This window comes from Bos indicus x Bos taurus, chromosome 25 (assembly GCF_003369695.1).
Source record: "Bos indicus x Bos taurus breed Angus x Brahman F1 hybrid chromosome 25, Bos_hybrid_MaternalHap_v2.0, whole genome shotgun sequence".
In the NCBI taxonomy this organism is placed as follows: domain Eukaryota; kingdom Metazoa; phylum Chordata; class Mammalia; order Artiodactyla; family Bovidae; genus Bos; species Bos indicus x Bos taurus.
Window position 1 is genome coordinate 5,912,076 of NC_040100.1, and position 15,228 is coordinate 5,927,303.

General features: G+C 42.6%; 1 protein-coding gene across 1 annotated transcript in view; it reads left to right on the forward strand.

The window, feature by feature from the left end:
• Positions 1 to 1,771: 1,771 nt before the first annotated feature.
• The window catches only part of LOC113883749 (cytochrome P450 3A24-like), a 50,116-nt gene continuing 36,659 nt past the window's right edge, over positions 1,772 to 15,228 (forward strand). The window contains exons 1-3 of the mRNA XM_027527713.1: positions 1,772 to 2,087; positions 8,163 to 8,256; positions 10,467 to 10,519. Coding sequence (XP_027383514.1) covers positions 2,017 to 2,087; positions 8,163 to 8,256; positions 10,467 to 10,519 — 218 coding nt within the window. The 5' untranslated portion in view covers positions 1,772 to 2,016. The remainder of the gene's footprint in view (positions 2,088 to 8,162; positions 8,257 to 10,466; positions 10,520 to 15,228) is intronic.

Sequence of the window (15,228 nt, forward strand, 5' to 3'; positions counted from 1 at the left end):
GAGCCATTGTAATTTCTCGATGCTCAGCCCTCATCCTGCTCCCATCAGGAATTCAGCAGGGTTACGTGGATGCCTGGGCTTCCCAGGTGGTCCTAGTGGTAAAGAACTAGCTTGCCAATGCAGGAGACATAAGAGACGCTGGTTTGATGCCTGGGTTAGGAAGATCCCCTGGAGAAGGGCATGGCAACCCACTCCAGTATCTTTGCCTGGAGAATCCCATGGACAGAGGAGCCTGGCGGGCTACAGCCCATGGTTCACAGAGTCAGATATGATTAAGGCGACTTAAGTGCAGCAGGGGGAGGCCTCCAGCAGGTGATACCAACTGCTTCTCTAGGCCTCCTCTGTATCAGCTCCTTGTTACCTAATAAAATTTCCCTGTGCTCTGCATGCTAAGTTTCTTCAGTAGTGTCCGACTCTTTGTGACCCTGTGGACTGTAGCCCTCCAGGCTCCTCTGCCATGGGATTCTCCAGGAAAGAATACTGGGGTTGGTTGCCATTTCTTCCTCCAGGGGATCTTCCCATCCCAGGGATCAAATCTGTGTCTCTTAGGTCTCCTATATTGGCAAGTGGGTTCTTTACCACTAGCAACACTTGGGAAGCCCCCAAATTCCCTAGGTGTCCACAAGTGGGAACCCCTCTGCTCTGACCCACCCACACCCCACATTCCTCAGAGATAACATGCCCTCATGTGATCTTTTTGGAGTCCTGTTGCTGTACATGCCACATTGCTGGTGGCTAATGATGTTGGAGTCCTCTTGGCCATTGGACCACTTTTTCCTCTCACTCTCTTTACACCCTTTGATCTTGTATTGTGGCCTTTCCAGAGAGAGGTGACCACTTTTTGATCTAGAATCTGACTTACAGGAGCTTTTGAGGTGGGTCCAGAATCAGCTGAATTGATACCATTGGTGCAGCCATCACCCTCTCCTCCATGTCCTACCTCTCCTTCTGAGGCCCTCTTGTCAACAGGATCCTGATGGATCCTCCTGAAAGTACAGAGACAGTGGCCAAGACCCAGCCAGGCCCTCTTGTTGTGTTAACAATTCAGGAAGATGGCGTGGTCACCAAAGAGCCACAGGGAGAGGGCACACAGGTGCCCAGTGCCCTTACCTCTACCAACTGAATTCCATCTACATTTCTGGATACCCACTCTGCAGAAAACACTCTGCTAGGTACCTGGACATGACCCTGGCTAGAACCCAGTATGTGCCCAGGTCTCCATCCACTGAAGAGACTAGGTATGAAAACCGAACATGGTGCAGGAGATAGAATTGTTTTCAGGGGACAGAAATCCCCAGAGGAGGAAATGGTTATATCTGCTCGAGGAGGTTGGTTAGGGAAGAGTCTAACACAGATGTTCTGTCTGAGCTTCATTCTGAAGGATAATTAAGAACCTAAAAGGGACACAGGGGCATTTCCAGGCAGGAAAAATGTCATATGAGTAACAATCAGCACAGCTATCTTGTTTGACCCCATGGAGGAGGAGATGGCACCCAACTCCAATATTCTTGCCTGGGAATTGCCATGGACAGAGGAACCTGGTGGGCTGCAGTCCATGGGGTCCCAAAAGAGTTGGACACAACTTAGCAACTAAACCACCACCATCTTGTTTGAAGAGTTTCAAATATTTTGGACTACAGGCAGCCATAGAGACAGAGAGGTTTAGAGGAGAATTAAAGCCAGTGGCTTTATTTTATTTTCTGTAACCTTTGGGCTTACTGATAACACTGATTGTTTATTGATTTCCTACAGAATATGAACTCAAGGGAGGTCAAACTGAAGTGCGTGTTATGCTCGGCCAACTACCAAGGCAGAGAGGGCTCCTGTAGGTGGAGCCCAGGTGGCGCTTCTGTTGGCTGCAGCTCCAGCTCCACCTCCTTTCTCACCACATAAATCTCCCAACCGCACTGAATCTCCGCCTAATGTGAACAGAAGCTCCACACTCAGAGGCAGGCAGAGGGCAGCACACACAGCTGAAAGGAAACTCAGAAGAAGGAATCGCCAAGAAAAGTGGCCATGGAGCTAATCCTGAGCTTTTCCACGGAAACCTGGGTTCTCCTGGCTACCGGTCTGGTGCTCCTCTATCTGTGAGTAACCATCAGGCTCATCTCCTTTGTAACCTGGGTCTTGGGGTGCTAAGCAGGAAAGGGGGTTCCCTTAGTTTTTTAAAGTTCAAAGTAAATGGAGGGGAAGTTGCTCAAGCATCATGTGCTATGGGCACCAAATGGGTTATTATTGATCTTACCCACATGTGTTGAAGGAGTTAACTTTACTCCCAAGTTGCTGTTAGCATTGTTAGGAGGGTTTGTGACATTCTTTGCTCCTGAGAATGACCCTCTGATTGACTACCAGTTTGCATGGACCTAGACTAGTCAACCAGAGTCCATCAAGGGCAAATTAAAAACAATGGCCCATGTGCAGTGTAGTCCTCACTGATTCCCATGCTGGGAATCCTGGAGGCAAGCAGTAACCTGGGTTTTGTTTCATTCTCTGACTTCTGGATTCTGTACCTGCTACAGGAATCCTGAGGAATGTTTGGCCCCTTTGTCACTCAGGAGCTCCTGCTCTGGACCCTCTTTCCAGGTGTCATTTACACAAGGCACCGGGTGCACCCCGACTTTGTTTGGAGGCCTGAGAACAAGCACCCTTTTTTCATACTCATCCCTCCCCCTTTTCTGCACCCCTCTTCCTTTTCTGCACCCCTCCTCAGGGCATCCATTCCTAAGACTCAATTCCCCTACGCTGTACTCTGCAGAACTATGGAGCCCCAAATGAGAAATCTTAAGATCTAGGGAGACTTGGCAGAAATCTTGAGGTTATATTCATTTCTTTCACCTTTTCTTTTAATCTCTGGAAGGGTTAGCATCAGTGTACAAATTTATTTTCCCTGTGATAAAAATCTGCTAAGCCTACGTTGCCACAAGCCCCAGAGTCCAATTTGGATTTTAAGCACTTTTTCCTTTTTAAGTATGACACAGGAGGATAAATCAAAACCATCTAGTAGAAGAATTCCTTTAAGTGGTGGGCTACCTGGTATCATGGATTAAGTTGGGAGAGGAGTTATTTTCAACAAGTGCTTAGAGATACCCCTCCAAATCACATATGAGCCCTATGTCAATTTCACTTTCCTTTAGTATAGGAAATCATGATGACATGCACATGAATAATATTAACCTCATTTTAATTCTTTGAAAGAAATATTAGGAATTCAAAGTATTGCAGCAACATATTTTCTGTCTGATATTATAAAGTTAATTGGTAGAGTTTAATTTCATTTTATATAGTTGAATCTAGTACTAAATAGAATGAAATTAAACTCTGCCAAAATTGGGGCTTCCCTGATAGCTCAGTTGGTAAAGAAGCCGCCTGCAATGTGAGAAACTGGGGTTCAGTCCCTGGGTTGGGAAGATCCCCTGGAGAAGGGAACAGCTGTACAGTCCAGTACTCTGGCCTGGAGAATTCCATGGACTGTCTAGCTGGGGATCCCAAAGAGTTGGACACGATTGAACAACTTTCACTTCACTTAAAAAATTGATATGAGTATTTCCAGCATGTGTTTTTTTCCCCTGAAGGATAAAAGAGGACTGTTGTCCAGCACCTAGAAAGGTATGTAAATAAACTCACCCTCCAGAATAATGCCTGGAATATGAATCTAGTGTATAAATATATTCCTGTGATATATCTTTTTAAATATACATGTCCAGCAAGCTATTTTAGTCTTCAGGGCAGATGAGTATACATGGCTGGGAGCCAGTGATGATGTGAGAGGCATCCAGAAAGAGGTTGGGATGGAGGGGAGAATATTCCTCATTCTTCAGAGCAGACCTCGCAGGGATACTTCTCAGACCTGATCCCACACAAGGTCCATAAGGTTGGCATCTCATCTGCTGGAAGCTTGGGGACACGGAACAACCTCAGTCACACTGTGTCTGGTCCGTCTGACAGTGGGGCTGGTGCTGGCTAGTGTCCCACCAGGCAAACATCCCTGTAGCCTGAGAAGGCGCTGGTGCAGCCAGGAATCAGCCGCTGCAGACGAGGCTGTCGTTATGCTGATGCAGTGTAAAAACTATGAAAATGTTGGCTTTATCTTTAGCCTCTTCCTTTTTACCCAAAGAAGCATCAATGTACCAAAAAGTGGGGAGCTAGAATAATAACTCACTCAGTCCACCTGCTGCCTTGGTGGAACCATGTGAGTTTAGACACTACACCAGATCTCTCTGTGGGACCAGTGTTGCCAACATGCTCACTCGATGGCTTGGCATCACTTTTGAGTTCATGTAGCACACTGAAGGTTCAGAAGCAGAAACCAGTTTTGCCTGGTTGTGAAGACAGAGAGAGGAACTGGGGTGGGAGTTGCACAGGCCACCCCTTGGTTGTGCCAGCTGGTGCCCACACCTCCACCACTTGCTCTGGAGGAAAGAGAGAGATCGCCAACATGGCTTGGCCAAGGTACATCCATGGGCACTTCCAACATAGGTCTTCCACAAAATTTTTTGCGTTTCTCTTATCACATATTGTAAGATTGCTGGATTTATACAGAAATTTGAACCTGTGCTACCTTAAAGGCTAGCTTCCAAAGAAGGAGAGACAGGAGCTTAATCCAATATTCTGGAACATTCTATGGCCACTCATTTTTGGTCATACAAAGTGTCTTTTGCCTCCACAGGAAGGTTACTGAAGACTGGTGAAAGTGCCTGTAGGGCATTTTGAACCATTTATACACAGCCTGCTTTTCAGCCATACCTTACTAATTTGCCTCTGCGGAGTTAGCATTAGAGGTCTAGCAAGTTCATGTTTAAACCATTGATGGCAACCTCTTCCCTCAGGCTCTCTTTTCCCACACTCTGTCATCTCTCAGTAACACTAGAGTGAGCAGACTTGTAAAGATCCAGAACCCTGAGTCATGGGCTTGCACACATAACACCCGAAGGATAACCTACAGGCAGGCCTGCTATAGGGAGCACCAGCCTCCATTGGTTTTTAAGGTAGTTGAAGTCAGAGGCAGTAATCTAGCTGCTTTGTGATTGAGCATCTTCAGGAAAATGAGTGCACCTGGGGCATTGTGCTTAGCAGGTGAGTATCACTGGTTGGAGGACCAGATGCCATGAGGGGGGGAATGGTCTGGAAATGGATCCTTTAGTCATTGGGTCATTTCTACAGTTTCAGGGAACATAAGGGTCAGTCATCCTTCTTTGTAGTCCAAATCAACCAAATTGCCTGACAACAGAGACATGGGTGTAGCTGAAATGTGCTCAATTTCTGTGATGGCAATGGAAGACTTGAGCACAGTTTTCATTCTACAGATAAGAACACTGTGCTTCAAGAATTCAACCGTTACAACATAAGAGTTGAACACAAGCACTGTGATACCATGACAGTTGATCTGATGATTAAGTCAGCTCCTAAATGACTAACAGGCATGATGAACTGAAGAAAGGGATGGTTCACATTTTGTCAGATGGAGCAAAATTTCATCACGCTGCTCAGAACAATGCACAATTTAAAACTTATAAATTATTTCTGGAATTTTCCACTTAATATTTTTAGACCAATATGTTAACCACATAGACCATGGGTAACAAATCATAGACTGCAAAACTTTACCTGGGTGTGTGTGTGTGTGTTGGGTTACTGTATAGTTTTTAAAGATGTCTCCATTGGGTGGAACTGGGTTAAGAGTAAATGAGATCTTTCTGTACTATTTCTTATAAATTCTTATGAATGTACTATTATCTCAAAATTAAAAAAATATTAAAGAGACAATTCCCTGGTGGTACAAAGGTTAGGACTTTTTACTCTCACTGCCAAGAGCCCAAGTTTGATCCCTTGGTCTGGGAACAAAGATAATGCACGTCCTGCATACTGGTCCATGCAGTCAAAAAAAAAAAATGGTAGAGAGTAAATAAAACCATCTGCACATGAGGCATGATTATATGTTTTCTAAGAACATATACAGAAAATAGACACTGAGCATATTAAGCTGATGACTTACTGATAGGAAAGATGATAAGAATGGAGTGAAAAATGAGTATAAAGGATGTATTTTGTTAACAGGTGAAAAAGTTTTAAATTTTAAAAAAATACTCTTAATTCAGTTGGTTCACACTTGGCTTGTGCGTCCTTGTCTGACTGTTGGCAACCCTATGGACTGTAGCCCACCAGGCTTCTCTGTCCATGGGATTCTCCAGGCAAGAGTACTGGCGTGGGCTGCCATTTTCTCCTCCAGGGACCTTCCCATCCCAGGGATCAAACCAGTATCTCCCAAGTCTCCTGCATTGGTAGGCAGAGTATTTGTGACTGAGCTGCCTGGGAAGCCCAGAGATACCCATAGATATCATATAATTGACTCAGGTAGGTAGGCAAAATATAGTTCCATTTTTATCTCCAGGTGTTAAGCATTTACACAACCACTGATGTAATTCAAGTCATTGTGCCACTATAGTAACCATTAAGTTTGCACTTGCCATGTTTGGGGCAGTTATGCTAACTGGCTCATTTTAATTGTTTAGATAATTAATTTGTAAAGATAGATTGCCACCCTTATGACACCACCTTTATGGCAGAAAGCAAAGAAGAACAAAAGAGCCTCTTGATGAAAGTGAAAGAGAAGAGTGAAAAAACTGGCTTAAAACTCAACATTCAGAAAACTAAGATCATGACATCTGGTCCCATCACTTCATGGTAAATAGATGGGGAAACAATGGAAACAGTGAGAAACTTTCTCTCTTTGGCCTCCAAAATCCCTGCAGATGGTGACTGCAGCCATGAAATTAAAAGACGCTTGTTCCTTGGAAGAAAAGCTATGACCAACCTAGACAGCATATTATAAAGCAGAGACATTACTTTACCAACAAAGGTCCATCTAGTCAAAGCTATGGCTTTTCCAGTAGTCATGTATGGATGTGAGAGTTGGACTATAAAGAAAGCTGAGCACCGAAGAATTGATGCTTTTAAACTGTGGTGTTGGAGAAGACTCTTGAGAGTCCCTTGGACTTCAAGGAGATCCAACCAGACAATCCTAAAGGAAATCAGTCCTGAATATTCATTGGAAGGACTGATGCTGAAGCTGAAATTCCAATACTTTGGCCACCTGATGCAAAGAACTGACTCATTGGAAAAGACCCTGATGCTGGGAAAGATTGAAGGCGAGAGAAGAAGGGGACAACAGAGGATGAGATGGTTGGATGGCATCACCGACTCAATGCATATGAGTTTGAGTAAACTCCGGGAGTTGGTGATGGACAGGGTGGTGTGCTGCAGTCCATAGGGTTACAAAGAGTCGGACAGGACTAAGTGGCTGAACTGAACTGAATTGCCATTAAATAATAAAGCAAATTAACTAATATTACTTTAATTAAAACAAAAAGCTGTGCTTGTTTTAACACCTGCTTGTGAAGACAGAGTTAAGAAGAATCAGATCTTAAAATGAGGTCAGATCATGGTGGGAGCTCCAATGCAAAGAACTGGCTCCTTGGAAAAGACCCTGATGCTGGGAAAGATTGAGGGCAGGAAGAGAAGGGGGTGACAAAGAATGAGATGGTTGGATGGCATCACTGACTCAATGGACATGAATTTGAGCAAATTCCAGGAGATGGTGAAGGACAGGGAAGCCTGGTGTGCTTCAGTCCACGGGATCACAAAGAGTCAGACATGACTGAGCAACTAAACAGCAACAACAGCATAAAGGGAAGGAAAAGGATAAGTATAAGAACAACGCCATGTTATCTCTAGTAACTCTGTCATTGGGTGGATGCAGTTATCCAAAATCTCATGTTTGAGACAGAAAAAAAAATTTCCCCTGTGTTCTTAGAATGAGAATCTCTAAATCATGGGAGAGTCAACTTACTAAATACATATGAATGCATTTTTTTGGAGGAATTATAGCCTAAACCTCCTGGGAGCTCTCAAATTTTGTAAATATTTATCAAGCATCCACTCTAGGATTGGGACCATCAAAATTTCAGCTGCTATTTGTGGTCTCACTATGGAGGAGGGAAAGGAGTTGATGAGTGAAAGTAATTATTGCGTTTGGAATTGCTGTTATTATTTATCGCCTACATATTATCTTTCTAGGCTGATGGTTCCAGTTTCAAGTTAGTGACTGGACAGCTCCAGCATTTATTCCACAATCCGTGACCTGGATTTTCTCTCTCAATTCATAGATATGGAACATATTCCTATGGGCTTTTTAAGAAGTTGGGAGTTCCTGGACCAAGACCTCTACCTTATTTTGGAAACATTCTGTCCTACCGAAAGGTGCATGTTGCTTGATGTCCCTTTTTTGCTTCTTATGGTTGCAAATCCCAGCTGAGTTCCATAGTAAAAATTCTCCTCCTCAGGGGGCAGTTGAGAGTTTTCTTACTTCCCAGAAATGGCATCATAGACCCCACCACACATGACCTCTTTACCCGAGGCTTCTATTGTCAGCTGTCAGGAGCCTCAGGTTTGCCTCCTCAGACAGTCAAGGTCTCTTGGCTGAGTCAGCACATGACTTGAAGTTCCATCTTGTAAGCTTTGTGAGGAGGATCTTCTCTCTGCCAGGTGCAGATTCCCAGCAAGGCACAGCCCTACTAATTGTCAGGAGAAAAGCATGAAGGGATGCCTGGTTGCGGCTCATTGTGCTGCGTTCACTAGTGTCAGATGTGCCTTGATGGTAGCATAAGCTCTGGGTACCCTTTTGTCCCTTTCCTCCTGAATTGTTTGGACACTTTAGTTTTTAACGTATCAGGTAATTTGCACATACTTGGATTCTCTCAAGAACTGCTAATTCCTGCAGTTGTTGTTGTTGTTGTTGTTGTTTTTTCTTTTTTCCACTTTCTGCTCTACCTCTTGCTATACATGACATCTTTTGGGACTTGAGAGATGGAACAAAAGCTTTCTGCTTTTCTTCTGTGCCTTCAGAGCAGGCACCTCACGGGTGAGTTTGAGCAGGGAATGAGTGTAACTGAGACACGTTTGTGGTTGTCTATTTGCTTCAGATATTTAATGACCAAACAAGTTGTGGAGTTTTTAAAAATAAGACAGAATCACATATGCAAATTCACTAGAAAGGATATGATTTGACAAAATTATTAAAAATTTAATTTAATGTTTAATTTAACTGGAGGGAATGTACCAGATGGCAGATGGATTGTGAATTCTGGCTGAACCTTAATATCCATCATGCTCTGATGATTCCCCCAGGGCCCAGTCCCTCAACTGAAGGTCGTGAGCTATGTCCATGTCCACGGGCAGAGCCCTGTGTGCCAGCTGCTCTCTGACTCAGATTTCCTTTCCAGCAGACAGGATTGTTTCTTAGATCCCAATTCTCCCAACTGAGATTGTCATTATCTCATTACTGCCTAATAACTTTCTGAATATTTTTCCATCTGAAGAAGCAGTAATTGCCTATCAACCTTTCCCAGACGAACTTCTTAGTAGATGCACCTAAAAAACCCTCATTTCTGAGAACTTCATTTGCTTTGCTGTTTGTTGTTCAGTTGCTCAGCTGTGTCCCCATGGACTGCAGCACACCAGGGTTCCCTGTCCTTCACCATCTCCTGGAGTTTGCTCAAACTGATGTATTGAGTCAGTGGTGCCATCCAACCATCTCATCCTCTGTCGCCCACTTCTCCAGTATCAGGTTCTTTTCCAATGAGTCAGCTTGTTGCATCAGATGGCCAAAGTATTGGAGCTTCAACTTCAGCATCAGTTCCTTCCAATGAATATTCATGGTTGATTTCCTTTAGGATTGACTGATTTGATCTCCTTGCAGTCCAAGGGACTCTCAACAGTCCTCTCCAACACCACAGTTTGAATATCACAATAGAAACTTAGCAAAAGGCTTTTTTTTTTTAAGTTATAGAAGTAAAAACTCAGGCCAGGCATGTAAACTGCACTGTCCTTTGTGTACTTGTGGCATCTTCCCGTTTTTTCTGCGTTGAGCTGGAAAACTAGAAGGCAAGTCCACTTTGTCATTCATTCAATCACTCACTCACTTTCTCATTCAGCACACACTCCTTAGACTTATTTAAATCTGTGAGATTAAAATACATCCCTGGTGCTTTAACATCCTTATTCTGTTAGAATTTGCATGGGATAAATGAAAAGGCTGCTTAACTAGGAGATGAAAGGGTGTGTAGGAAACGCTTACTTCTCTCAGCTTCAGTTTTCTCACATGTCCATGGGGGATTAGAGATTAAAGGATTTTAGACAACACATGCACAAGGAAAAGGCTTCAGAAAGACAAGGAGTAAGAAGTATTCATTGACAGGGGTAAGCGTTTTAGTATCTACAATATTCAAAGAAAATTAAAGAGTGATTTTAAATGGTCAGTTTCACATATCTCCTCTATTTTCTCTCCTTTCCTTTAAGACATTTGTGAATAAGAACTTCCCTCCAACTGCCAGTGAAAAATGATGGCTTTGTGAATTAGAGGCAGGGTTCAATACAGTATATTAATAATATAATTTTGTTTCTCCTTGCAGGGTGTATGTGAGTTTAATGAAGAATGTTTTAAAAAGTATGGGAAAATTTGGGGGTGAGTATTCTGGAAACTTCTGTTGGATACACTTGTTATAATTAGCCACTCTCCCTCCCCCCTTAGTATGGAGGGGGGTATCCAGAGCTTCTTGGAGTGAAGTCATTTGTTGTAAAGCTTTGGAGACTTATTTGACCAGAGATCCTAGAAGCCACCAGGTATGCAGGTCCACAGTCTGAATCAGGCCTGGAGAGTCACAGGTCATCATTTTTCTCCAGACTTTGACACCCAGGGACTCCTAGCCTCACGTTCTGTCAATGTCTCACTCTTTCTCCCCTTTTCCATTTTTTCTCTCCTTAGGTTGCCTTTAATTGCATAAATGCATTATTCTAGAACATTCTAATATGGGCCTATAAATGCATTTTATTACCCTTTCCCACATGTTTCTCTCTGTTTTTAAAATATATATATTTTATTGAAGTAGAGTTGACTTACAATGTTTCAGGTGCGCACGGGTGATTTGGTTATACAAATACACATATATTACTTTCAGAATTATTTCCCATCGTAGGTTATTATAAGATATTGACTATAGTTCCCTATTCTATACCATAAACCTTTGTTACTTGTTGCATATCTATTTTTTAATTAGAAATCTAGCATTCTATTCATACTAAGTCAAACAAGTAAAATTGAAATGTTGTAATTTTTTTAGTTAGGCAAAAATTCATGTTTTCTAAAATATATATATTATACATATTTATATATAGTATACAAATGCTTTTCTACTGCACTTGATAAAGGTTCAAGAAAGAACATCAAAGAAAAAAAAGGAGATGGAGAAACTGGAGAACATAAACTAAATGAAATGGGAGCACTGAATATGAAATAGAAAAAGTGAAATAAACTAGATAAAAGTAAAAGATCATCATATAGTCCAGTTGTTTTTAAACATGACTGTTCATTAGAAACGTGGAGCTCTGGAGGAAAAAAAGCAATACCTGAGCATTTGTATTTTTCAAAAAGTTTCAAGATAATTCTGATATGCATCTGGATTTTAAAAAGTGATTACAGGTTTTTCTATTAGGTCCTAGTTTTGGTGATATAGACTTCTATTATTTTTCTGTTGACCAGTCATGATATAGTGTTATTAAGTGAGTAACAGTATCATAATCACAATAGTAAAAGATGTTTATCAGTTTTCACAATCAGTCAGACAAAAATAAAAGATAATTACAATTGCAAGCCATAATGGGAACATGATTAAATAAACAATATAAAACAATTACATACAATTTGGGGGGGGGGGTTGTCAAGCAGAGTGATGCGGTAAGTGGACGTGCATACAGGCATATGTTTTCATCCACCCGGCCAGTCTATGTATTTTGGTTGGTCCCTTTAATTCATTTACGTTTAAGGTAATTCATTACATTTAAGATAATGATTGATATGAATGATTCTATTACCGTTTTCTTAATTGTTTTGGGGTTATTTTCTGCAGGTCTTTTTCTTCTCGTGTTTCCTGCCTAGAGAACTTCGTTTAGCATTTGTTGTAAAGCTGGTTTGGTGGTGCTGAATTCTCTTAACTTTTGCTTAACTGGAAAGCTTTTGATTTCTCCATAAAGTCTGAAGGAGAGTCTTTCTGGGTAGAGTATTCTTGGTTGTAATTTCTTCCCTTTCATCACTTTAAATATATCATGCCATTCCCTTTGGCTTGTAGAGTTTCTGTTGAGAAACCTACTCAGAGCCTGATAAGAGTTCACTTGTGTGTTAGCTGTCACTTTCCCCTTGTTCTTTTAATGTTTTATCTCTGTCTTCAATTTTTGTCAGTTTGATTACTGTGTGTCTTGGAGTGTTGCTCCTTGGGTTTATCCTGACCAGGACTCTCTGTGCTTCCTGGACTTGGTTGACTATTTCCTTTCCCATGTTAGGGAAGTTTTCAGGTGTTTTCTCTTCATATATTTGCTCAGGCCCTTTCTTTCTCTCTTCTCTTTCTGGGACCCCTATAATATGAATGTCGATGTGTTTAATGTTGTCCCAGAGGTCTCTTAGGCTGTCTTCATTGCTTTCCATTCTTTTTTCTATGTTCTATTCTGCAGTAGAGATTTCCACCATTCTGTCCTCCAGGTCATTTATCCGTTCTTCTGCCTCAGTCATTCTGCTATTAATTCCTTCAATGGCACCCCACTCCAGTACTCTTGCCTGGAAAATCCCATGGACGGAGGAGCCTGGTAGGCTGCAGTCCATGGGGTTGCTAGGAGTCACACACGACTGAGCGACTTCATTTTCACTTTTCACTTTCATGCATTGGAGAAGGAAATGGCAACCCACTCCAGTGTTCTTGCCTGGAGAATCCCAGGGACAGGGGAGCCTGGTGGGCTGCCGTCTCTGGGGTTGCACAGAGTTGGACACGACTGAAGCGACTTAGCAGCAGTGTGTTATTCCGGAGAAGGCGATGGCACCCCACTCCAGTACTCTTGCCTGGAAAATCCCATGGACGGAGGAGCCTGCTAGGCTAGTCCATGAGGCCGCTAAGAGTCGGACACGACTAAGCGACTTCACTTTCACTTTTCACTTCCATGCATTGGAGAAGGAAATGGCAACCCACTCCAGTATTCTTACCTGGAGAATCCCAGGGACAGAGGAGCCTGGTGGGCTTCCGTCTATGGGGTCGCACAGAGTCGGACACGACTGACGCGACTTAGCAGCAGCAGCAGCAGTGTGTTATTCACCTCTGTTTGTTTGTTCTTCAATTCTTCCAGGTCTTTAGTAAGTATTTCTTGCATCTTCTCAGTCTTTGCCTCCATTCTTTTCCCAAGATCCTGGATCATTTTCACTATCACTGTTCTGAATTCTTTTTCTGGAAGGTTGCCTATCTCCATTTAGTTGTTTTTCTGGGGTTGTCGGGGACCAGCCCCGGCTGATCCAGGGTATTCAAAGGGGAGACGGCGTCGGCGACTATTTATTTATTTATTTATCAAAGATATAAAGAATAATAGAATGAGGATAGCTCAGTAGGAAAATTCAGTGGAGAAAAGAAGCTGAGTAGCTTGGTTTACGCGGAAAATCAATATAACCTGTGACACCAGGTTAGCTCTGACCATGGAGGCCGCAGGCGCCCTCTCGAATAGCGGAAGGTGCCCCACCTTAGACACCTTCTCAAGTGGGTCTTAGAAGCCCAGGCAAATAAATGGTCACAGAGGATATCCACGCTCCAGATGGAGACTCAGCTGGAAATTGAGGGGAAGAATGACATGGGGAGACCAAGCGTTGGTGAGCAAGACCCGTAGCTTTATTTTCAACAGGGGCTTATATACTCTAAGTTACACATAGAGGATAATAGGGGATGCAAATCAGCAGTCTTTGATCCTTATCAAAAACTAGGGTTTCTATCCTGCAAATTTATCGTATACAAATGGTTTAGGTGATTTACATCATCTTCGGGCCAGAAGGCCTATTAACATTTTATGACTCTTGACAAAGACTTATCAACAAAGACTTATTTTATCTAGGAGTAATTATTTTAAGGTTTGGCACCATCTTCCAAAGATAAAATTGCATTCCTATAGGGCGGATGTGTAATGGGTTTACAACAAAGGAAAGAATTTATTACCTTAAGGGTCTAAAGTTACTAACACCAAGGCCACTACTTATTTTTTCTACATACCAACTATATTAATTAATACACATTCAAGGATACAATTCAGGGGATGTGGAAACTTGGCAGCAAGCATTGGCTCATCAATGAAATCCTTTACTAGTTTATTCTGACAGTTACTAACTCTCTGAGAGGTTCTAAGCTATTTGAATATCTTAAGCTTCCCATGTCTCTCGAGGCTGGGAGACTGTAAACAATCGTATGCATAGCTGCAGGAGACCGGGTAAACTTGTCAGGTGAGTTAGGGAGCTATCTGAGGAGTTTGGATTTAAACACTCCTAATTGCCCAGGAACTTTATTAATTGGAGCTGTAAGTTAACTCTTTGACAGAAAGAGCGAGATGATGGTGGGGGACAGCCCCCAGTAAAGTCAGAGGTGAGAGCACAAAGCAATAAAGTAGGCAGACTCTGGTTTTTTGGGGGTAGATGCTCGAGAATATCCGGGGGGACTCCTGAGGCTCGATCCCGCCTTTGCGTATGCCGAGCCTCCTTCCTCATGACCTTTGTCACGAGTGGAATGTCTCTCGCCGGCTCCTGGCATGGGGTTTTATCTTGTCCCTTCATCTGGGACCTAAGTTTCTGCTTTTTCATCATGATTGTCTTTCTTTCTTTCTTTCTTTCTTTTTTTTTTTTTTTTTTGAAGAAAGGGAGAATCACTTTTTATTTGCTCCTGGTAGAGTCTCGGGAACAATAATTGAGATAGACAAGCAGAGACAACTGGCTGGCTGTTGAGGCAGCACTAGTACAGGAAATCATGGCGTCAGTCACTCCAACAGCTTCCCAGCAGCTCAGCGCAGACGCAGACAGTCACTGTGCACACAGCAGCTGTGAGTATGCTCTCAGTCTCCATGGCAAGATGTCAGAGGCTCTGGCTCTGTCCTGAGTAGCAATATGGATGGACTTCTTCAGTTCCAGAGGTTATTTAGCATTTTGGCTTCCCTTGTAGCATCCTTGGTGGTGGTTCCTCAGGCAAGTTCAGTAGCATAGCTGTCCTGGACTCCCAGTTAAATCAATTTTTTAAATTTTTTTTTCTATTGAAGGATAATTGCTTTACAGAATTTTGTTGTTTTCTGTCAAACCTCAACATGAATCAGCCATAAGTATGGGGATGT